Genomic DNA, 24,749 nt, shown 5'->3' with positions numbered 1-24,749 from the left:
CTTGCCTTTATGTAGCTTTAGGTGTAAATGGGTGACTTTATTCTCCCCTTTGGCAGTGACCTCTCAGCACAGCTGGACAACATGGCTTGGAGGTAAGGCAATAATGATTAACTGGTTGTTTTCTGTTGCCTATTAATAGACATGTAGGCCAAGTTGGGTCGCTGTAAATTGTGGTGCAGTTGAATTGTAACACCTTATCATTCACAGTTGATTTTAACAGTAGATTTCACCCTCAGATAAACAATGCGGCGGTCCATTTAGGCCTTTCTCTCTCCCTAAGCTCATCAAAGCTAGTGACTGCTTTGCTTTCCCCATCATGGTGTGAATGTTAATTTTAATGCAGGTCTATAATATACAACATAGAAAATTAAATCTCATCTTATTTAATAAAGAGTGCCCCAGAAACCTTATTTCTTCATTAATTATTGCACCATGTTTCGACACAATTATCTTCATATTTAGAGAAGGTTCACAAGTAACATGGTCTTGGGAAGTGTATAAATAATGCTGAACATGATCCAGTTTCTTGCAATTATAATAATTATGGCTCCTTAATAGCATACATTTTGATATTTAAAAGGTAATTTAAAGTCACTTTGAGACATTTTATTCTAGTTCCAGTTGTGCTTTTGACTGAATAGAGAAATATAATATTAATCGTATAATAAGGGGAAAACATTTCATTTTTTACAATGTTAATTATTGTATTTACAATGAATTGAAACAATTACAAGACCATATGTTGCATTTTGGTTGTAAACCTTTAATTCAACATTAGTTTAGATTGTAAATTATGAAAGGCAGATGATAAAATAAGACAAACATCTTCTCTAGATTGAATAATTAGCATAAAGCGTAGTATGCAACTGCACAAATTGGCACAAACCTGCATGCAAATATGAGAATTACTCATGATCATTTTAACAAACTAAAGCCAGTAGAAAAATTCTTCAAATTTGAAAAAACATGTACACATTTCTGCCTGTAAACATACAGAAGAAATATGTTTGTTAAACGAGCATAAGCTAGCTATGACATATATATCATCAGTTACATCTGCTAGCCTGTTATTTGACATTGTCACTATCATCAGACAGTCCAAAATGCAGATATAAAAAAAGAATGTTCAATAATTGATCAATAACATAGTTAAATGTCATAAAATATTATAAAAAAAGAACATCCTCCTTATAATGCCTGCACCATGAGCCCATTCATAGAAACATGTCATTTACTGCAAAGAGACATTCGCACATACAGAGTTAAAAAGCCAGGCGAGAAACAACTGTTTTGTAATGGATGTCTGAAAAATCTGGCACATTTTCAGTTTGCTTCTCTTCTCCTAGAACTGATATATGTGATACAAACACATCAATGCACCCACACATGGTATGATTACTTTGCTACTGTATCTATTCATCTTATTGGTTTAACATGTAGAATATCAAAAAGAAATGCATTACAAATGTACCTTAACGATTGGAAACCAAATCCTGACATCATGCAAACTGAGCCAACAAAAGACGGTGCTCATTCGGCAGTTATGAGTTAAAGTCAAGGTATTTTGGTTCAGACACATCCTGAGGAGGAAGATCGTTTTGGTCCACTTCAAATGACAACTTATTGTACATTCAGCTAAGTCACTTCTAGAGAAAAGAGTCAAAAACACATCCAAGTAGTCCATGTCTTTGTCGGTTAGACACCTGATGACATTGAGTCCATTAAGACAAGGTATTTTAACTCTTTTAAGACACAAAGAGCTCTTGTCCTATCAAAATGGGAGGGGGATTCATTCTTTCTTTCCAAGAAAAGGGAGGGTCATTGAGAACTTTCCACACTGGAAAACCCTGCTGTCTGATTCACCTCATGCAGCATCTGTACATGTTCTCCTCTAGCATCAGGATACAAAATGCTTGCTTGAGTCTTTCAGGACTGAAAACAAACAAGAGGTCAGGAAAAAGACGTGGAAAACTAACCTTTTCATTTCAGGAAAGTTATCTTCTATACAGACGCCATCATGCTGATACAATCGGCATCCACCAGATCTCACATTATTAGAGATATAAAAAAACATCACATGTACAACAGCGATACAGTAAGCAATCAAAACAAATCACGCTTTTTGTGTTTATGATAACATGTGATGCAAAATGTACAACTGAAATACAAGAGTTACTAATAATACCTGTAGTTACCTAAAAAGAAAATCAAATGCCTATTTGAAATTCAGTATATAAGCCATTTTGGCATAATCAAAGAAACACTGAACATAAATATTTGGTAACTTAGGATCAATGACAAAGTTATAATGAAATAAAAATGTAATAGGCTATTTCACATTTGTTTTCTCAGCTTCTCAGTATGTTCTTTGGAATTTGGAAAGTTGAAACAATTGTGACAGTTATCATAGCATTTAAAAGTGGTGTAAAACGCCCGTAAGTGTCTTTTAGTTTGCCAAGTTTTGTACTCACTTGAAGACAAATGATGAAGCACTGACTTGCTTAATTTAATCCTTTTGTATTTGTAGTCTCGTCACTGATGTGTTTTCTATCAGTCCTCTCAATTGAGGCTTGTGTGTGCGCATTTGAATCCAATCTGAAAATGTGTTTTTATTTATTTCTCAATATCCATGTGTAGAAAAAGCAATCCAAGAGTCTGGTCCCATCTAAAGAAAGTTTAAAAAAAATACTCCAACAAGGGGAGAAAGGTGTGCAGAGAGCAGGTTTAGAGGGAGGAGGAGCTCTGGCTGTAGTGTCTCAGCAGCAGCTGGTCGTACTCAGCATCTGAGGCGGGGGACAGCGAGGGGGTGGAGCTGCCGCTGGAGCTCAGAGATGAGTCTCTAAACGGGGAGGGGGGCGTCAGAGCCACCAGCTCCTCCATATCCTTGGCTCGCCTGCTACAAGTCCCAGCCAGGTTCTCATAAAACTTCCCTGCTGGTCGACTCTCGCACAAATTGGAGACGGCTGCAACCTCTGCATATGTGGTGACAGTGGAGGGGGCCTCTATGCTCCTGGATGTTTGGTACTGAGGTGGGCAGGGGGAGGCATCTGCATCTGTAGGAACAGCAGGGGTAGACGTGGGGCTAGCGGTGACCCCCCCCCGGCAGCATCATGGTGTTCAGCTCGCTGATGTTGGCAGTGAAACGGTTAACCACACAGCTGATTTGGTCCATGATACAAGTGCCTTGAGCTTGGCCTCCAATCATCCCTGTGCCGATGTCCCCTATGCCGATCACGCTAATGTCCCCCCCGTCCAACATACAAACATCCTGGCTGTTGTCCCCTCCTCTTCTTCTGACCCCTGCTCCGTTCTCAGGTATGTAGGTGGGTAAGGCTCCCCCGTCCTCCCCCGTATCTCCTCCCTGGAAACCCCTTGGCGACTGGGAGGGGGAGCAGGTGAAGGGTGGAGGCACATGTTGGTCGCCATACTGCTCTTTGACCACGGTGTCCGCAGGAGCGTCTCCTCCTTTAGAGAACGGCTTGATGATGGCCGTCTGGTTTACCTCCACTGCCTCCTTTTTCTTCACATGAAATGACATCCTCTTCCATATGTTCGGTCTGTAGCTGCGTTCATTCTGCGCCCATGTTACAGATTTTCCATTGGAACTGCAAAACAAATTAAAGACATTAGATAAGAAGTAATGGTAAATATCCATATCTTCTATATAAATACATGTATATACATTTGAGTGCTGACATAAAGTACATGTTGGCAAATAACGTATTTTACTACAACACCAGGATTAGTAATTTCCTGTTCTACTTCTTCTCGCTTGAATTTCTTCCATCCCCCCATTTAATCTTTTGCCGTCTGTGTAAATTCACATCTCCCTCCATTTTCTTTTTATCTTCCCTAGAAAGAGAATTCCTTAAGGCGGCGAGTCTCCTCTGGGAGTACTTAACCCAAATGAGGTAGCCTTTTCTCAGCTCGGGGAGCAGTTTGTTCCTGGCATATTCACCCTGCTGTAGTGGAATCGGCTCTGATTTACCCAAGACAGTTGGAGAAGAAACACGGATAATTCATGGAAATATCTTAGCAGAGTTTGCTTGTGTATTCCTGTACTAATGGACAGAATTCAGCAGAAAAGGACGCCAAATTCTTGTGTAATTATAGGCCAAAAGATGACATGATATCAAATCAGTGAGTAAATATTGAAAATGAAATGATCAAACAATTAGATGGAAGGAGTACAGAAGGTGACGACTAATATTATAACGCCCTCATGAGATTTATTTTAGAAAAAAATCCTCTCCTGTGTAATAGCTGAAAATTATTTTTGTCCTATCGGTTTTGTCTAAATGTATTTATGCTGCTTTTTATATATTTATTGATGTACAGCACTTTGGTCAACTCTGTTGTTATTAAATGTGCTATATAAATAAAGTTAGATTGGATTATAATACGTTAAGTATCTTTTCTTATTTTAATTGCCGGGGACATGTAGAAGAAAACATAATTTAAGATTTCAAAATGTATACAACAATATACAACATTCAATTAAATATGAATTGAATATAAACTTAACGAGCAACTTTAAGGAGGTGTTTTCCCTCTCCTCTATGCAACTGTGCACAGGTGTATTTACTTATAATCATACCTGATGTCCTGCGCAGAGCCACGGCGTCGAAACAAGTTGGCCATGCTGCTAGTGGATTTTCCGGTCTTTGTAACTTTCTTGGCATCACCGACATGCATGCGCACCACTGTGGATGTTGTGAAAGCACTCCGGACATTTTTCTCAGGTTTGGCCAGCATGATGTATACCTGAACACGAAAATGAACAACACAATAGCTATCAGCAACAAAATGCAGAGTCTAAAGAACATTCTCAACCGTGTGATGCTTTCATTGTCTTACCTTTGGCACAAACATGCAGCACAGAGCCACCGTGGCACTGAGGCTGACACTGAAGCACATGGTTATGATCTTGTAGTTGGAGCCGAAGTAAATTGGAACAAAGGCCAGCCAGATGATACAGGTGGTGTACATGGTAAAGGCAATATACTTGGCCTCATTGAAATTAGCTGGAACATTACGAGTCTGTGGGAGAAAATTAAGAACAGAAATTTGAAAAACGGTGTAGGCTGAAGAAGAAACATGAGACAAGGTACAAGAAAGAAAACCATGAACCTGTGCATTGGGACTGTATTAATAACTACGGGTGTGCTGAGGTACCTTGAAGGCGTAGAAGGTGCAGCTCAGGATAAGCAGGCCGTTGTAGCCCAGCGGCGCCACCACCCCCAGAGTGGTCAGATTGCAGATCAAATGCACCTCACTGATGCTCGGGTAGTCATAGATCACCTAGGAGGAGAGAAAGGGAATCGATCACTCTTTGTGTCAACCGGCCGTAAAAATCTCCATTTCAAATGCTAAATGTATACTTTTCTGGAGTATTGTATCACAAAAATATGATAGAAAGTCATCATAGTGTATAATGTATACATTAATGCAAACAATGTACTGTACACAATATCAGTTTTTTTTTTATTACTGCACATATTTTATTCCATTCTATTTCTATGTAAATACTGCTATATTTTACTATATTTTTTGTTATTTTTTTATGTTATTATAGTTTTCTTAAAATAGTTCTCTATCTGTGTTTTTAATTTTTGTTTAACTTTTATGTACGCACCATGACATCAAGTCAAATTCCTCGAACGTGTCAACCTAACTGGTAATAAACCCGATTCTGATTCTGATCTAAATGAACATCGTTGACACTGTAAAAACACGCTCTTATATACCTGTGGTGGCTCTATGATAAGCAGCGCCACAATAATCCCAAGCTGCAGCAGTATGAGTAGGAAGGCGATGACCAATTGTGCGCAGGCGGACATAAAGCGAGGTTTCTTGGTGCAGATCTTCTTCTTGCTGCCTGCCAGGATCCGCGCTATACGGTTGGTCTGGATAAAAAATAGATTCAATGGTTATGCAGGCTTCGATTACAATGTCGATAAAAACTGCTCATGCTGATTCATAATGATAATCCCCTTTTCAGTTTTTTAGATCTTGAAACCTTAGCCTCAACCCACACACAGAGATTAAACTTCTAATGTACTTCTCTAACAATTGGCCATCATCCAATCTCTGGAGGTGCGCCTTTTTACTCCTGCACTTGTCCTCAAATGCCATTCTATTTATGCTAAAAAACATTAGACTGCGATAGTGGAAATTAGACAGATCACATGTTTCGGTTTGCAACATCATCAACATCTCTCTTCTGCCAAATGGTCCAACAAACACCGTTAGCTGCTCACTGCATGGTTGTCTGTTAGTTCTCCACCACCTCAGTAAGTGCGTAAAACGAAATTAATGGGTCATCGATAGCAATTTAAAGTGTACATTTCGTAGTTTGTCGGCAAACAATACAAATCAATACCAATACCAATTTGAGATGGAGGTGTAAAACTCATTTTAAATCAGGGGTGTCCAAACTTTTTTCACCGATGGCCACATACAGGAAAATATACGAAGGGCTGGGCCGCTCCCTAGTGGTATATCGCCTCATAAGCTCAGTTATAAGTTAGCAAAATCAATCAAATGTAGGTAAATGATGCTCGTGAGTGTTGGCAGCTCATCCCTTAAAACAGAAACCTCATATTGATTATAATAAGGAGAAATAGGAAGGGTGTATTTCAAGCTTATTACGTAAATAAGTCAATGGGCTTTTTTCTTATCAACTAAGATATGTTAGAAAATGTTTCCAACTTTAATTGACTGAATGTATTTGAAAAGTGGTCTTATTAACACATGAATACTACTGTGTAATATATGTTTACATTTATAGTTAAGAAGTACAATATAAGACAATCACAAGTTTCATTTGTGGGCCATATTCCATTATACTTTTGGAATTTTACGAGGGCCGATTCAAAATGGTCCGTGGGCCGCATTTGGCCCCCGGGCCATAGTTTGGACACCCCTGATTTAAATTATGGAATTAGATTAGATTCCTTTATTGTCACTACACAGAGTACAGCGAAATTCCAGGCATTCCCAATAGTGCAATCACACATAACAGACAGTATAAGTGTCATTAGGCTGCATTGTACAGTGTCACAGAACAAAACACTGATGTCAAAGTCAGATGGTTGAACATAGGGGCTTTGTGAGACATAACACTAACTTGCACTACTTGAACAGTTTATATATGGGCCCCTACCTCATTAAAATGAAATAGAAAAGAAAGTACCTTGGTGACGAGTGCAGAGTAGCTCATGGCGGGGGACAGACCGATGCCCAGCCGCTGGAGGTAGCAGTAGATGATGTGGGGCTTGGCGATGAGGCTGAACGTGCAGAGGTAGCCCAGGAATATCCCAGCCAGGATGATGTAGCAGAGCTCACGACTGGATGACTTCACCACCGGAGTGTCCCAAAACCTACAGATAGATAAGATTTAACGTAATTACCATAACAGATGAATTAGTAAAGGTATTGATAAGAGAAGATAAGATGGATCCCATGGGGAAATTCAGGAGTTTAACAGCAACAGGGAAAGGATGAAAAACAGGACAGCACAGATTCACACAGATTAATACGATTAAAGATAAACATTTAAAAATGATAAAATAACTATAAAATAAGAAATTAATTAGAATGAACATATACATATTGGGTTATATATACATATTAGATATATTTGATCCAATATGTATATGTTCATTCTAATTAATTTCTTCTTCATTGCTTCTGCACAATGATATTTAACATATACAATAATGTGCATGCTCACGGTTTTCAATCAAGATAGCATTAAAAGTTAAAATCTTATTTGTATGAATAAATTGTATTTCTATATTTTTTACATTTGAATATATTTTCACTTGGTGTCTACTGTAAATAAGGCCTGCATTACACCGGTTTACCTAGTAAAAAAATAGGTTGTTTGAACCATTGAGAGTTAGAGTTAAACTGAACCATTGTTATTTTGATCCGATGTCAGACATAATATCTCAAGATGTACATTCAACTAACTTATTATTAGCTGTAAAACATAATGTGACATACAAAAACAAACTTATTAGTAACACAAAGTGACATGCAAGTTCAATTTGAGTTTGTTTTTGATAAGTAATCTGACCGTCATATAGAACATAAAAACACAAGTTTTCTAGTCAACGTTGTTAAAGTTAACCCATTAACTTTTTGACTGATATTTGACCAGTAAAGCTATAGGCTGTAATTACTTGATGAAGACCGAAGTAACAAAAAGTGTAGCCAAGAGGCCCAGGCAGGAGAAGACCACCGCAGCGATGGGCTCTGGATCCCCCCAACGCACATACTGCACCTGGATCGGCTCACAACCTGAAAACAGAGAGAGGAACGGGAGAGAGAAAAGAGACAAGGAAAACTTCAATTATATTGTCTGCAAAAGGGACATTCATGTATTTGTGTGTTACAGCCATATGTGTTTCGGCTCCATAGCTTCTCTTGAGACTTAACTGGACTTAAACTCACATTGTACATTTATATTTAGTGTAATATCAAGGTCAATGTTCTTTATTTTTCACACGAACATAGCTACAGTGTAGTTATGTCGATGAAAATCTTAGGTCACAGGCTTCTCCAACAGTGCAACACAATAATACAGAAAAACAGAACAATATAGTGCAAGTAAATATTAAAAAGTAAATACAAAAAGAAAATAGTTTAAAAAAAGTGAAGTAGTGAAATAAGAGTCTATATGCAAGCTATTGTGTATTCCTTACACACTTATATTTTGTTTACTATTTGTATTTCAACTTTTTTAATGCTATTTTATTTCTATTTGAGATGTTTACATTTTGAATTGTTTATTTCTAGCCTTGTCTTTTTATGCTGCTGCAACACAAACATTTCCATTGGGATCAATAAAGTAGGCCTACATCTTATCTTATCTACTGCACTATTTACCCTGAACAACAACTTGTTAAGGGTAAAAATATAGTGAATGATGCGGGGGGGGAAATGAGAGTGGAGGCAATTATATTTTGTGAAACATTAAAAGCGATCTGCGACAGAGAAAAGAGGGATCAGAGAGAAGACAGGATAAACACACTGCTTTTCTCTTATGTAGGATACACATAAACAACAACAACAGATGAACAGAATTACCGTGGGAGACAATACGTGTTTACAAAGGGGCAAGAAAATGGGTTTCAAAACATTTGACAGACTATTGAGTTAAAAAGGCTTCAGCCAAATGCCCTATTCAAACAAGGATCTGAAGTACTGTGGTGTGTTTGCATTATTTGTGTGGATTTCTGTGTCTTAGTTTAGAGTCTTGTCAAGTTTTTTGAGGTTGTCGACAAAAGATGTAAGGAGAAAGGCACACTTCAAGGCTCCTCCAAGGCTCCTCCAATCTGTTTGGTAATATCCAGTTGCAATTATCAGACACTTAAAGAAAGTTTCAAGGCTTTATTGTCATTTGCACATTAGCTACAGTGTAGATATGGCAATGAAAAATGTATGTCACAGGCTCTTCCAACAGTGCAACATATATATATATAGGACATAGAATAAATAAAAGTGTTTTATTTACCAGTGAGATCATCTGTTGGCCAGAAGCCAAGGACGCAGGCTCGACAAGTGTACTCATCAAACACAAACTCGTTCTCTTTGCAGGGAGTGCAGGTCCAACAGCAGCTCACCTCTCCTTTGCGGATCACCTGGAGACACACACAGTAGTAAAAGGGGTGGGAAGGTCTCAAAGCTCTAATGGCACTTTGCTGTAGCTAATCTTACACTCTGACTGCTCTGTAGGACAGGGAAATTACGAGGTCTTCATCAGGGGATCAAAGGAGAAAAAAGAGAAAGATGTATAGAATACGTTTATCCTTCTTACATTTTTAGCACAAATACCTGTACTTTATACTGTACTTCTTACATTTTCCAAACAGCTGGTTCCTTTAGTTTGAATGTGTGTTTGGTGGCGTGATCATTATTCTTTAGAGTCATTGCGTGCCTATTGATTTGAACACGATCCGTGTATCCATCATTTCCTGGTCTTCTCTAAAGAAGAGGGACCAATGAAAACGTTGTCATGTTGCCGTTGTTCAGCATGGAAACATTCATTAGCTAACAATGACATTATTGTTCTATTAATATAAAGGGAGGTCAGGTACTCTTTAAAACAGATGGTAGTTATGGGTACTTTTTACTTAAGTACATTTCAAAGCCCATACTTCTTTACTTTTACTTGAGTAAAGAAGTTTAGTCAGTACTTCTACCAGAGTATTTTTAAACACTGTAGTATCTGTACTTCTACTTGAGTAAAGGATGTGTGCACTTTTGCCATCTCTGGAAAACATTATGTTGCTCTTAATCTTAAAAACACGTGTCGCCTGCATGTTACAGTAGTCCTGTGATGGTAACCATGGAGAGGCTTCATAGGTGGATGAAAAGGATTGAAATTGGGAAGTATTTTATTTTTTAAGAAATGCATTGCTAAAATTATAGGAGGTAGGGAACGACTCCAATGTGTTGTCAAGGTCGGCATGGGTAAAAGAGAGCCAAGTGGCTGGTGGAGCCGAGCTATGCAGCGTGGGCTGGGGTCTGAGGCCTGGAGGTGTAAAAAGCAGGTCCCCTCAAATTGTTATGTGTGAGATTCACGTTTTTAATTCCCCACAAGCTGCCACATTACTGGGAGTTAATGTTGAGTGTGTAGGAAGGGTTTAATATCAGAGACTTTTGTGATGATTAAGAGAAGGCAGGCTGCCGTGTTCTCCATGGTTTGGAAGAGCTACAGGGAACTACAGAAGCCCAGATGGGACGTGATTACAGCTTGAACAAAGAGCTTTTCTGAGTCCCCGGTGGGATACTCGAGGATATGATTGGACCAATTTTACAGATTGTAAACCTGTGGGCCCAAATCACGACTCCCGCGTGGGTATTGCTTAACCTGTTAAGCCCTGAGTCGGTTTTTCAGGCCTCAGGCTCGAAAATGACATTCCCAGAACAAATGACTATATCTTCATCTCTAAAAAGGGGTAAATTAATAATCTTTTTTTCCTCAAAGCAATGATAAACCTGAGTTGGATGTAGAAAAGTCAGAATCAATATAGAATTTGTATATTTTAAAGTAAATTCAGATTGAACATAGTAAAAAAATATAAATGATAGTGTCCGTCCAAAAAAAAAACATTACTTATAGTGAAAACCACCCTTGAATGATGGGATAGTAGACTAAAAGCTTTAGGAATCCAAACTATAACATATAATAAGTACCCTGTATCAAGATTGATGCAATACAAGTTACATTTGACCTTTTTAGAGAGATTTAGAAGAAAAAAACCACTTCTGGGGTCATTTGCGTGCATTTTCCATATCTCTGACTCAGGGCCCCCCCCTGAGGCAAATTTGTGTTCTTGGTCATTCTCAAATCATTGGCCTTAATGATTAAAATAAAGACCATTTATATAAAGAAGAATAAATGATTAACAAAATTACCACATTTATCGTTACTTTATACAAATGGGTTATCATTTAAATTTAGAATAACTTTGCAAAACCCATCTTATCTACAGTGTAAAACTGTGTGTTGTAGTACATACCTTGATCTGTGCCTTCTGGCAGGGCTCAGAGCACACTGACTGGATGATTTCACTGGTGTTACTCCAGATTTCCTCATCGTTCATCTTCAGGCCACCCTGATCCCAGCTTCCCACATGGATATAAGAGAACTCATCCTCCCCTGTCTCCTTGAAGTTCATTATTTCATACCTGAGGCACAAATACAGTGTGCATGAAACAGCACATGGATACATTCATAGTTCCCTTTGTACTTCTCCCACCATAATCTTTACCTGCCAGGTGAGTCTCCATTCTGGTCAAAGTAGATGGTCTCCCCAGACACACCAGTAAAGTTTGTTCTCATCAGGAACTCAAGCAGCTTGCGGCCATCGATAGGCCGCATGTTCTCACATAAACCCTGGCACCAGAAAAATAAAACATTTTCAATACTGTGAAATGAGAAAGCATGCAAATGAGCACGCAGTACATTAACGTACCTTATATCCTGGACAGAGGGATTGCTGCATTTCGTGCAGGCCATGAGCCATGGAATAGATGGCATTAATGACAAAACCCATCTTGGTGTCTTGGACATACTGATGGCGCAGAGACTCTCTCCCTGTGGAGGACAGAGACCTGCTCATAAGAAGAAACCCAATCACTGTAATCCACATTTTTAGGATGTGTAGAAGGAGGTGTGTGCTACATGATGTCGTACTAACAGGTGCATGTGCGGTTGTACGTGAGGCTCTCCAGCGGATGGCCCCGCAGTCGGCACTGGAAGCGATGCTGCCAGAACTCGGGGAACCAGGGGTTCCTCAGGTTAGCGTCCGGCTTCAGGTTCAGGTAATAATCGTCAAACCAGGTCACGTATGCCGACTTTAACTTTATAGTGATACCACCAGCTGCCTCCCTCTGGTAGCCATCGGTAACATCCGACCGGTCTGCCCAGCCGTCACTGGAGAGAAGGAGGAGAGAGACACGGACGAAAGTACAGCACAACATTAGTGAGGATAAGGATTACTGATATGAGGCTCTATTTTACATGTTAGTTTTAAACGATTGTTGAGTTTGTATTTACATTAATAGTCTTTTAGTTTTTTTGGTAAAGCTTTTGATTATATAATCGTTTTAAATTCAAAAATATATTACAGGCAAAAATAGGAATAATAGAAAATGTGTTGACTTTCATACATTTTTTAAGAATTACTTATTCATTCTTACACATGAACTATTCCTTTTTATATAGAGCACATTGTGTACTATTTTGAGCCTCTTGGTAATGCTTGCTTAATATTGCACCCACACAGAAATGTCATTGCTTGGATAGCATTGTCACCTCAGAAAGATTTCTTATTGTCTTTTATCTTTAAGGAACAGAGAACCCTGACACAGAGAAACTAACCAACACTGTAGCCTTTAAACCTGGTTCACAAATACACCAATGAAACTGGTTTCACCAACAGACCAGACTCGACATCTTGAAATAGCCAAGATCAGCATTGCAGGAGGCAAATGTTACCATAACAACCAACATTAGCTCAGGTGAAAAAAATACTTTTAGGCAACATGATTCAAAATGTAGGGGTTTAACTAAACACAGGATTATCATGCGTACTTCATAATGTATTTTTAAAGAGGAATAACACCATGATGGCAGTGACTTTTAATGTGGCCTGCTGGAGAAGAGCTGGGTGATTGCACAGATTGAAAAGAGACAGGTGGTGTCTCGCTAAATAAACCTAATGAATACTGTGCAGAGAGTTACAGTAAAATTAAAATATTTCTTATGATGACTCAGATGTACCGACACACGACTCACTGGGTGATAACAAATTAAAAGTATTTGCTCACATATCCAAGCTGAAGATTTCATTTAATTTGAATTGTGTTCAATTGCAAAGATAACTTGAAAACTTTAAGAGATCAAAGGTTAATGGTGCTTTCAGGACTTATTTTAAACAACATGTTTGGCGTTGTATGACTTGTTTTGTATATCAATTCCATGGTCACAAGTTTTAGTTTGCAAAGTTGGTGTCTGAATGCTGAGTAATACAATCTCCATAGACTGAAGGCCGTTTAGATACAATTTAAATTAAGAACTTACTGATTTAATAACTTGAGGAGCAAATATCTCAATATCACAAACAAGTTCCTATGCACCAATCTCTCAATGCATTATAAATACAGACAAAGTCAAAGCATGTAATGAATTTTACATGGAAATGTTAAGGATTCATCTACTAATTTTATTTTATCTATAGGAACTTTGATTCATCAACACCTGACTATTATGACAAAAGATATCTGATGGTGAATACACTTTTAACAGCATGAAAACAGCAGCATCTGCAGACACATTTTTTAAAAACAACGAGCTTGGACTCAAAAAGCTATCTCATCAGTGAACGGTTGAGATGATTCTGCTCCATCTATTATTATCCCTCCCTCTGGACACTACAATCCACAAACACAGAAGGCAGCTTACATCTCCACACATGTGCACACATGTAAACAGGCACACCTCACTCACACAAATAAAATAACTCCTCTCTATCTACTCTAACTGACATAAAAAGCAAAGGAAGTCATTTTTGAAGACTTAGCCAACTGAGTTACACAACAGAAGTGTGGGTGTTTTTTTTTATGATGCTTGGTTCTCTTGGTGAGAAAGGAGATCATTTTATAACACATCCTTAGAGAAGCAAGCACAGAAATGATATGCTGGCATAAAAAAGACAGGAATGGAAATGAAAAGCATGGATGGCTTTGACTCTGGATAGTTTGAATCACTCTTGAACGAGAGCTCTGAAACCCACACATCGACCTGGGAGGGTAATATGCTGTATGCAGCGTGTTGCTACACCACCTACAAGCTCCAAGACACACAAGTGTGAGCTCTCTCTCTCACACACATACACCCACACACAGAAACACACACATTAGTTAACTTTTGGCCAGATCTTCACTGAGTGGACACTTTACTGTGTAGTGGTACTAACTTGAGGCTGAATAGGTGTCCATTCCTATAATTAAACTGAACGAGACATGAAAGAAAAAAATGTAACTACTGTCTGAAGGTAACAGAGGAAAAACACACAACCTAAGCAAGCTTTGTTTTTCTGTTTTAAACTGAATCATTGTTACATTGTGAATTGCCAGTTGTTAGCAGGGGACTGCTTAGTTTAGTTTACAAAGATAACATGATAGGTGACTACGAATCTTTAAACTGAACAGCATGATTCAAATCCACTAAGTGATAACTGATTCACACCGATACAACTAAATCATAAATTAAAGGGGCCGGATTATGCAAATGTTTAGGTTCATGTTTGTATTGTCTCCCGCTAATTGTTTGTTTGTAGCCTTTATTTATCCAGGTGAAATCCCATTGAGATCAACAATCTCTTTTTCAAGGGAGACCTGCAGCACATTGGTTACACATAAATAAATACAACAGAAAACAATCATACAACATAATTACAGGGGTACAATTACAAACCTATTCACAATGACAGGTACCAGGAGTATCAAATATCATTTCATCCAGCCGAGCTTTAAAATGATGCAGGGGAACCAAAATGCTCATTTTCAAAATGTTTTGCACAGTGTTCCAAGCTGCGCACATAAAAGCTTTAGTGCCTAAAACAGTCCTAGCACTTGGCACATAAAAACACATCCTGGGATCTCAGGCTTGCGACTCCCTGTGAGATCAGAGAGCAGATATAAGTCAGTAGTTTACCCAGCATGGCTTTATAGATGAACATGTACCAATGACTGAGCCTCCGAACAGTAAGTGAAGGCAGACCTGCCTTGGCATACAGGGTACAGTGATGAGTAAGTGCTTTACAGTTAGTCACAAATCTCAGCGCACTGTGATAGGTGGCATCTAACTTGTTCAGGCAATGGGCAGGTGCATACATCAGATCCCCATAGTCCAGCACAGGTAAAAAGGTCACAGTGACTAGCCTTTTCCTGGCCTCAAGCGAGAAACAGGACTTGTTTCTGAAAAATAAACCTAGCTTCACCCTCAGCTTTCTAAGCAGATTATTGACCTGAAGTTTAAAAGAGAGACAATCATCAAGCCAGATACCAAGGTATTTATAACAGGTAACCAATTTGAGTACTTTTCCTTGCGTAGTAACAATATCGAAAGTGGTCTCCGGTGTCATTACCTTAGTTTTTTATCAACATTTAAAAGAAGCTTAAATAATATTAAAAACAGCCTGTAATTTAACAACAGCCTCCTTAATGGAGGGACCTGCACAGTACCTCACGGTATCGTCCGTATAAAAATGTAAAGTTGCTTCATCCACATTTTTGACCTAAACTGTTGATATAGATGGAGAATAAAAGTGGACCTAAAACAGAACCTTGTGGTACACCATTTGTAATGTTTAACCACTCAGAGGAGAGCCCATCAAAATGAACACATTGGGACCTTTCAGAGAGGTAGTTCACAAACCACCCCACTGCATGGCTGGATATGCCAATATTGGCCAGCCTCTGCTTCAAGATGTGATGGTCGATGGTATCGAAAGCTTTGGAAAGATCAATAAACAGAGCTGCACAACTCTGCTTTTTGTCTAAGATACCCGCAATATCATTCACCACTTTCATTGTGGCAGTGATGGTGCTATGTTGTTTTCTGAAGCCTGACTGATGTTTAGACAGGATGTCATTTTTACATAAAAACACCTTTACCTGCTCACTCACTAAGCTTTCAAGAACCTTGGCCAGAACTGACAATTTAGAGATGAGCCTATAATTACTTAATAAAGTGGCCTCCCCACCTTTTAGTAGAGGAAGGACATAAGCCGACTTCCATATTTTTGGTATGGTGTTAGTGCTGAGGGAGAGATTAAAAAGAGAAGTAACAAGTGGTGCAATAAAATCTGCAGCTATCTTTAAAAAGAAAGGTTCTACGTTGTCCGGACCAGCCGTTTTTTTTGGATCTAACTTGGTTAAGGCTTCATGAACGACTTCAATAGTAAAGGGAGAAAAACTGAAAGGGTTTTCCATACCACGTTTTTCAGAGTCACAGACTGTGGTGTTCACAGTAGCAGAGTTAGTAACAGAATCAAACAGAAAGCCACACGACACAAAATGCTTGTTAAAACAATTTAAAATAGCGGCCCTGTCTGATATAGTGCCAGATGCTGTGGTAAGGCAAGGAGGTAGCTCATTTCGGATTTCACCGGTGGATAACGATTTTATGGCTTTCCAAAATGTTCTAGGATTATTCAGGTTCTTTGTGGTAACTGACAGATAATACTTAGACTTCGCACTTTTGATTTGTGAAGTGAAGCTATTCCTTAGCTGCCTAAATCGCAGCCATTCTACCTCTGAGCCTGATTTCCTAGCCTTTGCCCAGGCCTTGTTTCTCTCATGTAGGAGACTAGGCAATTCAGCAGAAAACCAAGGATTGTCTCGTCTCTTCACTCTAAATGTACGCAGGGGTGCATGTCTATCAATAATTTTCATAAAACCAAGATAAAAATAAGAACATGCAGTTTCAACATCGGCACATAGATCGATTTTACCCCAATCTAATGGGACATGTCTCCATGCGTTAAGGTCCAAAAAGCTCTTTATTTTTCTCATGCCGCCTGTGCTGCAGCACCTCTTTTCACCCTCTGTCTGAAACCAAAGCCCAGTCTGCTCTGATTGGTTAGCTGGCCGGGTCTGTGTGATTGGTCAACCGCTTAGAGATGTCCCGCCCTTTAGCCTATCATGTACAAAGTAAAAGCGCAAGTGTTACACTGTGATGTCACTATTTTACAGAAGTAAACAAAGGAGTCCAATGGAGGCGTTTTCAGCCATGGGGGGGGGGGGGGGGGGTGTGCGAGAGAAACTTCCTATGGAGGGAACTTTGGGAGTTTAGCCTTTGCAGACCATTTACATGCACAAAACCAATAAAAAAAAAAGGAAAAGTACTTCCTCTTTATCTCAAAACCTCAGGGTGTCACCAAAGACAAATGTAAATCCATTTAATAGTCGGCTAAATACAAAGAAGGGGACAGTACTGCACTTGTGTGACTCTTTGCCATCCTTGAGGACAAAGCCTGTTAGAATCTCACAACTCAATGTCTTTGCAATATATGCAATAACTGTCATTTCTCAACTGATTTCTATACGTACAGTCTGAAGGATGACAGTGGCTTGGCAACAACAGTTTGAAATCGGCTTAGGCAGTGCTGGCAACAAAACACACAAAAAAAAAATCATTATCTTCTCCTTCAGTGTGTCTCTTTCTATAAATGGAAACTAAGCATGAATGCACTGCGCACATACAAAAACCTGGTGACAAATCTTCCATGCTGATGAAAAGGATGGAGGATGGGGCCAACAAAGTGAGGTCAGAAGCGTTGAAGGAAAGCAGCATTAATAAGACACACATATACAGTAACAGTACTGGCTCATTTTTGATCGCACAAAAAGACACATACATTTGCCACCTTAACCTGGATTATAGAGCATAGTGTTTTGTAATGTAGTTCAAGGTTATTTTATGCTTCCTGCTGTCAGGTTTGAGCGACAGCCTACATGTGGCTCCTAATGAGGAAAGGCATTTATAGAACACGAGGGACGAGAGTGAGCCAGAGAGCTAAACCTTAAAATAAAACATGTTATTCTCGGAGAGTGTGAAACCTCCTGCTAAATCAACCCCCTCTTTCCCATTTATTTTTTTGCCTCATGTTTTTAATTGCATTCTGTCCCTCCTGCATCAGTTGCCCAGTCTTTATTTTTTCCGGTTCTTAAATCAATCTTTAAATGAGCCAGCACATAACAACATTTGAACTGGTTACATTTCCCTAAAAGAAAACAAAATAATGATTTAGTATCTCGTTACATTGCTACATTTTTTATTATTATTGGAAAATCATCACTGCTGTATTTATCCACTTTTAATAAACAATACCTGGTATGAAGCGCCAATACCAATAGTGTCCTACTAAATATGGATGATGTATATATATATGATTGAATCTCAAGCACATTTTTGCAGGTTGAATGTGGTTATATAAAAAACCTGCATGAATAAAACTAATTGTATTACAATTAAAATAATTGTTAAATCAAAGCAGCTTTTTAGCAGTTATATTTTCCACGAATAGCAACAAGTATAGAGATTGAGACCAAATGAAAAAATAGTCCTAATACGATGGTATTTTAATATAGACTTTTGCATCTCACTCATCTTAAATTAGTTTGCAGCACAGTGTCACTTGTAAGAAATACATACAAAAAATACCTTTATTTTCCTAGACCACCATGAAGTTGATGAATGCGATGAATTTGATAACAGGGATGATGATGAGAAGACAAAGATGGCCCCAATGACAACAAACACATCTTGTCTGATGATGCTGGACATCTGCAGAGACTGGATTGGAAATGACTATGAAGAAATCTGAAGCACAAATATTTCAGTCAATTATTTCAACTGCTGATGAAAGCAAAACAAAGGGTCCATTAGAAACAATACATTCTACGCAGCACAATCGCCCACTCACCTTCCAATCAGCAGGAACTCCCCCACAAGACGCTGCCGTCTCATGGCCATCAGTATTCCTCGGACCGTCATGCCCTCGCAGAAACAGGCCACCACCCTGGCTTTGGGCAGATGGGCTCGTAGTTTCTGTAAAAGCTTATCAAAGCCCTGTTCGCCTGCGTTGCTGTAAATCTTATCGGAGTGGGCGATGCAGATCCCCTCTTTAGCTGCCATGTCTTTAAATGCTTCCATACCACTCTCACCATAATTACCTAAGAAGGGGAAAACATTCATTAAATGGTCTTTCACATTGCAATATTTCGTAAACATTTATGCATTTGTTTCTTGTTTTTCTGCTTCCCACCCTTTCAGTCTGTATGATCACACAGGCATACACGGGGTGTGCACAATGAAACACTCTGATGTAATGCCGGCACAACACTGTGAATTTGTCCCCATTATGGCAACTGTCAGGGGTTACATTTCCCTGTTTTTGCTCAAAATTAGGTCACCTACTTTCTGTTGCTTAGCGAGTGTGCTCTCACTCTGTGCAAGGCACCGTTTGAGGCATCCTTTTTTTTTTTACTACGTGTGAGTTTTACTCTAATATGTGGCATGCCTTCTTGAGTAGTAATTTGCTAACTGTGTTAAACTGTTACCTTGATTCAACTCCCTGTTAATGTGTCAGGAAATGGGGCTGCCATTTCTATTTGCATCGTAATTATTTAGTTATTTTTTTCTTTGATGTCATTGGGATTTCTGTGCCTTCATCAGCACATTAGACTATTTTAAAGAGAAGTGTTGTGTGCTTTGTATGTGGGAATGCTGATATAATTAACTGGGTTATAAAGCTTGTTATTAGATTATGCAAATGCCATGAAGAGTCACAAGCAAGGTGCATTTGCATTTGTCGGATAGGGCATTAAAGTCACTGTCTTGGTCTAACAAGGTTGGAATAACATAGATTCAAAACGCCAGAACTGAGCATGGCAAATGTAATATTTGTTTATTTGTTTGTCTTGTAACTACGCAAAACATTGATACGGCTGTCTAGGTAGTGTCAAATAGATCACAAAAGAGAACAAATAAATATGTATGGTTATCATATATACACACAGTTTAATTTGTTAAACAGTGACATCCTACTGCCTTCTGGACTATAGCAATATTCTGCAACATAAACAGTAAAACATAAGTATTTTATACAAGAAGAGCTACCCAGGGCTTGAGGTTTTTCTCCTGAAAGAGAACATTTCAGCAGACCTCTTCTCTAAATATCATCTACAATATGTTTGTATTCATAAGGACAACACTTGAATGTATTGCTATCAAAAGCCACCAAGCCTTTACAAAGACGCAGTAAATAGAGGGCACGGTATCGAATATGTTGGGTATTTTTTACTGAGAATCATGCCAATACAATATATTGTGTCTCTGGTGAGATTGATGATTCAGGGGCTGAATGTGTTGAAGCTGTGATATCCCTGTGTGTTGCTTTTGCCTATAGTTCAGGGGGTTAGGGCTGCATTGAACATCTGCTCTACAAAAATATCCTAGATACACTTGTGGTAACAAAAAAGGAAATGCACTAAAGTGTTTAAGCCATCCTTCACATACACATCCGTCCATTAAAACAAAAAAAGTTGATTGTTCCCTATAATGATGGGAGATCAATTGTTGGTCTCACTGTATTAAAAGATAGCATACATACGGTACAATAATAAAAAATAAAAAATGAAGGGTATAACGAGAGATTGCTCTGAGAATGGGATCAGTGAAGCAACACTGAAATAAGTGGACACGGTGCCATGCTTCGCAGAGAGTTCAAAGCCCATGGCAGATGTTCCCTGGGAAGCTTTGCCAATAATGAACAGGATTACAAAGAATATATAATCAGAGCTACTTTTATATGAATTTGATATTAATGCATAGATATAATGGCCTCCCCTGTACTGTAACAACTAAAATGTGATGTTTCACAGAGGAGTGTGTTCGTGTTTATGTGTCCCCAGTGTGCTTGAGGCTATTCACACTGATAATGATAGTGGAGATTCAGCTTCTTCTTCTTCTTCCAACGGTAGGTCAGAATATTAGTGAGTATAATTATAATATTTCTTCAATTCTACTTCAAAGGAAAAGATGGAAAACGACTGAAACCTAGAACTAATAATAAGCACTTAGTCAGGCACTGCCCACAAAAATGCAGATGTTCTGACCCAATGTAAAACACGAGAGAGAATATTGAATACACAAAGAAAAGTGTAAATAACGATGAGAGAGGTATGACAGGAGAGTGACAGAATGACAAATGTTAAGCTGTAACGCACACTATAACACACACTATACACACTCTTACCTTCGGTGTGTATTGCGGACACGTAGCTCCAGTTGTATTTCTTCACAATGTCTACCATGGCTTTGGCCTGTTGCATATCGGATGGCACCACCCTCATGAAATACTTGAACAGGCTCTGTTGAAAGGAATACATATGTCCATATGAAAAAATGGCAGTATACCTTTGCGTCCATTATAACCCTTATTATAAACATCATTCCAGTTAAATTCGATGAACAAAACATCCCACATGCTGTGTTTTATTTTTAGTTCATTTAATGTATTCTACCTGGCGTATTATCACCAGCTTTCCACTAGTCATATTATATAACCATCCTTAAGATACTCAATGAAATGTCTGCCCTTGTAGTTGTCATGGCTGCATAATAGTCACATGATAATAGAGTTGCAAGTACAATACAATGCAATTAGGGAAATATATATTACAATATCTAATATACAAAACCAGTAAGCAAATGAAAATACAACATTTGATGAAGACATTTTTGCAACCTTAGAATTCAATATGAAGTTTTCTAAAGCCTTCATAATGTTGTTTGTGTTCTTACCTTGTCACTGAGGTCCATGCTGGTGGCTGAATAAGCGATCTGTGGGATGTTGAAGAGCTGAAGGAGATTTTGCACCTGGATGGCCACGGAGCTGGATCCTGGTCCAATCATTCCCACAATGGGCTTCTTTGCCTGTAGCAACATGCTCCCTGCCTCTGCAGTGCACCTGCCTTGGCTCTCCTCCTCTTCGTTAGACACTAGTGTGTCCCGAATAAACTCAATACTCTGCTCCAGCGCCACCGCAGAGTGCCAGCATGAGTCCCTGATAGTGTTTAGGCATGCATGATGGGAAAAGGTGACGGTTTGGAGAAGCCAAATAGATGATTTGGGAAAAAACAAAAAAAAGAGCTGTGAGCAATATGCAGTCCAGAGTTCAGCAAAAGCTTATATGAGTCAGTCACATCAATCTTACAAAGTCTTGTTTGTACAAATGTGCCTTTTTGTGTTCCCCTGCTGTGTTTTCACAGCCCTTATGGAGAGGAGGAATCATTGCAGCGACCTACTTCTTCAAGATGCACATGGAATTTCGGATACATTTGACTGCAATCTGTCAACCACCCTTTGTTAGTTGGTCGGATTGACCTGTTGGTCAGTGTGACCTGTGTGTCGTAAAACCTGAAATTCTATTTGATGTTACAATAGTCAATGGGATTTCATTACCTACTCATACCTACTCACATGTCAATCTTTTCTTAAGACTTTCTTAACTCCACCTGCCTGTAGCCAGCCCTCTTCCCTTACCTTAAGTCTCCCTGGCCAGACCCTTCTTTTGTAAAAAGTTCTTCCTTGTGTGGCCCATTTATAATTTAACAGTAAACGTCGCAAACAACATCAGAAGTTTTGTAAATGGTTTCTGACCTGATCTCGCATCCCAGGGTGATATTGGGGAGGATAGTGGGGTCTGCGTTGATTCGATCCAGAGTGTGCATCATGGCCTCCACTCTCTGGATCCCATACTGCTCACGCACCGCACCACACTTTCGCTCATGGACCTGAGCAAAACCCAAGTGAGATTGATGACATCACATATACACATGTGGAGAAAATGAGCACATACGCATGAACACGCAGCATGTACCTTGTCTGCAGGTGGTTGGTGATGGACGGAGAACAGAGCTCCTATAATGATGTCACCAGGGATATGTGTCAACACCCTTCTCTCAGTGTTTTGGGCATTGACCCCAACCCGCTCTTTGAGGCCCAGCCAGCCCGGATCAGCTCCCAGAATCACAGTCACTGCCAACAGCCTAACATATAACCCTAATTTATTTCCCATCCCTGGGTTTCGCCCTGCTCCTCCAGCCATCCTTATTCCTCTTAGAGCTGATGTTCTGATGAATGTGCTTTCTCTGGCACGGTGCTCTTAGTGTACAGGGTAAAGGTTATATTCCTGAAGAAAGGGAAAGGGGTAGAAGGTGAATGAGCTCAGGGTGTAAGCAATTGTTATTTTACCAACCTGACAAGAATCACTGACGACCATTATAATTTGTTTTTCTCAAAACAGAATTGTTATGTAATTAATATAATTTGAAGGAAAAAAATCACAGATTCAGAATATTATTTTAAGAAAGTTATCTTTGAATACTTCCTAATACTGTAGATAAGGACCCATAGCAAATATTGTATCTATCCATTGATTTTATTGTATATTTAAACCGTGCCAAGGCTACTATTAGGTGCTAAGGTTCTCCCATTACAGAAATACATTGATATTTAAAATGATTATTAAAAAAAAAGTAATTCTGAAACAGATAACAATGATATTAAGTCATTAAGAAAAACAATTGGAATGGCAGAATAAAAACGTGAGATATGGACAAAAGTATGACACCTCTTCCTTCTGCACGTGAATATTATGCCAGACAGTCAACTAGGACCTTGTATTATAAGACTTACTCAGTTGAATACTCATGTATTTTAAGTAGAGTGATAATGGGAACAAAGAAAAGTAGGTTGGTTATATTTCACAAATGCCAGTGTATTTACAACTTTCTATTCCCCACTTAAAATGTCATTAAGCTGCTGGTGCTGAAATTATGCTGGCAAGGCTTCATGCAACTTTTAATAAATTACATCTGGGCTTTGTGTACAATGAAGAACAAACACCCTACGAAAACATCGCTCCTGAATTTAAGAATCAATTAATTACGTCTGCGTAGCGCGCATCCAAACTAAGAGACAACTTCAGCCTACCTGTTTTCTGCCCGCAGCCCTGCAGATGCCATCCCTTTTGAGAGCGTTTCCATCACAGAAGAGCAAAAAGAAAAACGCTGCAGATTTCTGCTCAAGCTCAGTCTGGCGCCTGGTTACAGGAAACTGCAAATAGCAGCAGATAATATAGCTCGTTATTGGAACATGTTTGACTTACTGACGCACACGGCGGCCCCCCTCCTTCTCCACCCCCTCCTCCTACTCCAAAACAGTGGAGAGCATGGAGCAGCAACAGTGACTAAACGAGCAGAGCTGTGGAAAGCTAAGGGAGCCGAGCCACAGAAAACGCATGTTTAGCATGAACAAAAAGTACACACATATAAAGGAAAAATGGTAATTGTTCACAAGTAAGTCAAAGCACCAATGGTGTTGAGGAACGTGATGATCTACATGCGATTGGTGTGCAATTAATTGGTACGGCGTGATTATTTTTCATGCAGCATTCACTGTAATAACCGATTCGAAATGGTCCATGTTTTAGTTTGATTTAAATGGTTTTCTTTCTGACCTTCCTGTGCTTGAGGAAATGTTGACTGTGTGATTGAAGAAAAACAAAGATATATATATATATTCTCCTTAATGCCTCATGATTGCGATTAATGTGTCATTAAGTCTCTGTGTTCAAATATGGTTGTGGCTCTGAGCT

The 24,749-nt window shown here is 39.0% G+C and overlaps 1 protein-coding gene across 1 annotated transcript; it reads right to left on the bottom strand.

The window, feature by feature from the left end:
• Positions 1 to 738: 738 nt before the first annotated feature.
• grm5a (glutamate receptor, metabotropic 5a) lies at positions 739 to 24,300 on the bottom strand. The gene is given in 19 exon segments (XM_034200861.1): positions 739 to 3,100; positions 3,102 to 3,605; positions 4,598 to 4,764; positions 4,858 to 5,040; positions 5,176 to 5,301; positions 5,748 to 5,906; positions 7,196 to 7,382; positions 8,190 to 8,307; positions 9,524 to 9,650; positions 11,535 to 11,703; positions 11,787 to 11,911; positions 11,991 to 12,112; positions 12,216 to 12,451; positions 19,011 to 19,260; positions 21,345 to 21,459; positions 21,893 to 22,154; positions 22,751 to 22,884; positions 22,971 to 23,282; positions 24,086 to 24,300. Coding segments are annotated over 18 exon segments (3,588 nt in total). The 5' UTR covers positions 23,199 to 23,282; positions 24,086 to 24,300; the 3' UTR covers positions 739 to 2,724.
• Positions 24,301 to 24,749: the final 449 nt, after the last annotated feature.

The sequence above is a fragment of the Gymnodraco acuticeps genome, unplaced genomic scaffold (genome assembly GCF_902827175.1).
Source record: "Gymnodraco acuticeps unplaced genomic scaffold, fGymAcu1.1, whole genome shotgun sequence".
In the NCBI taxonomy this organism is placed as follows: Eukaryota; Metazoa; Chordata; class Actinopteri; order Perciformes; family Bathydraconidae; genus Gymnodraco; species Gymnodraco acuticeps.
This window is presented reverse-complemented; position numbering and strand designations above follow the sequence as displayed.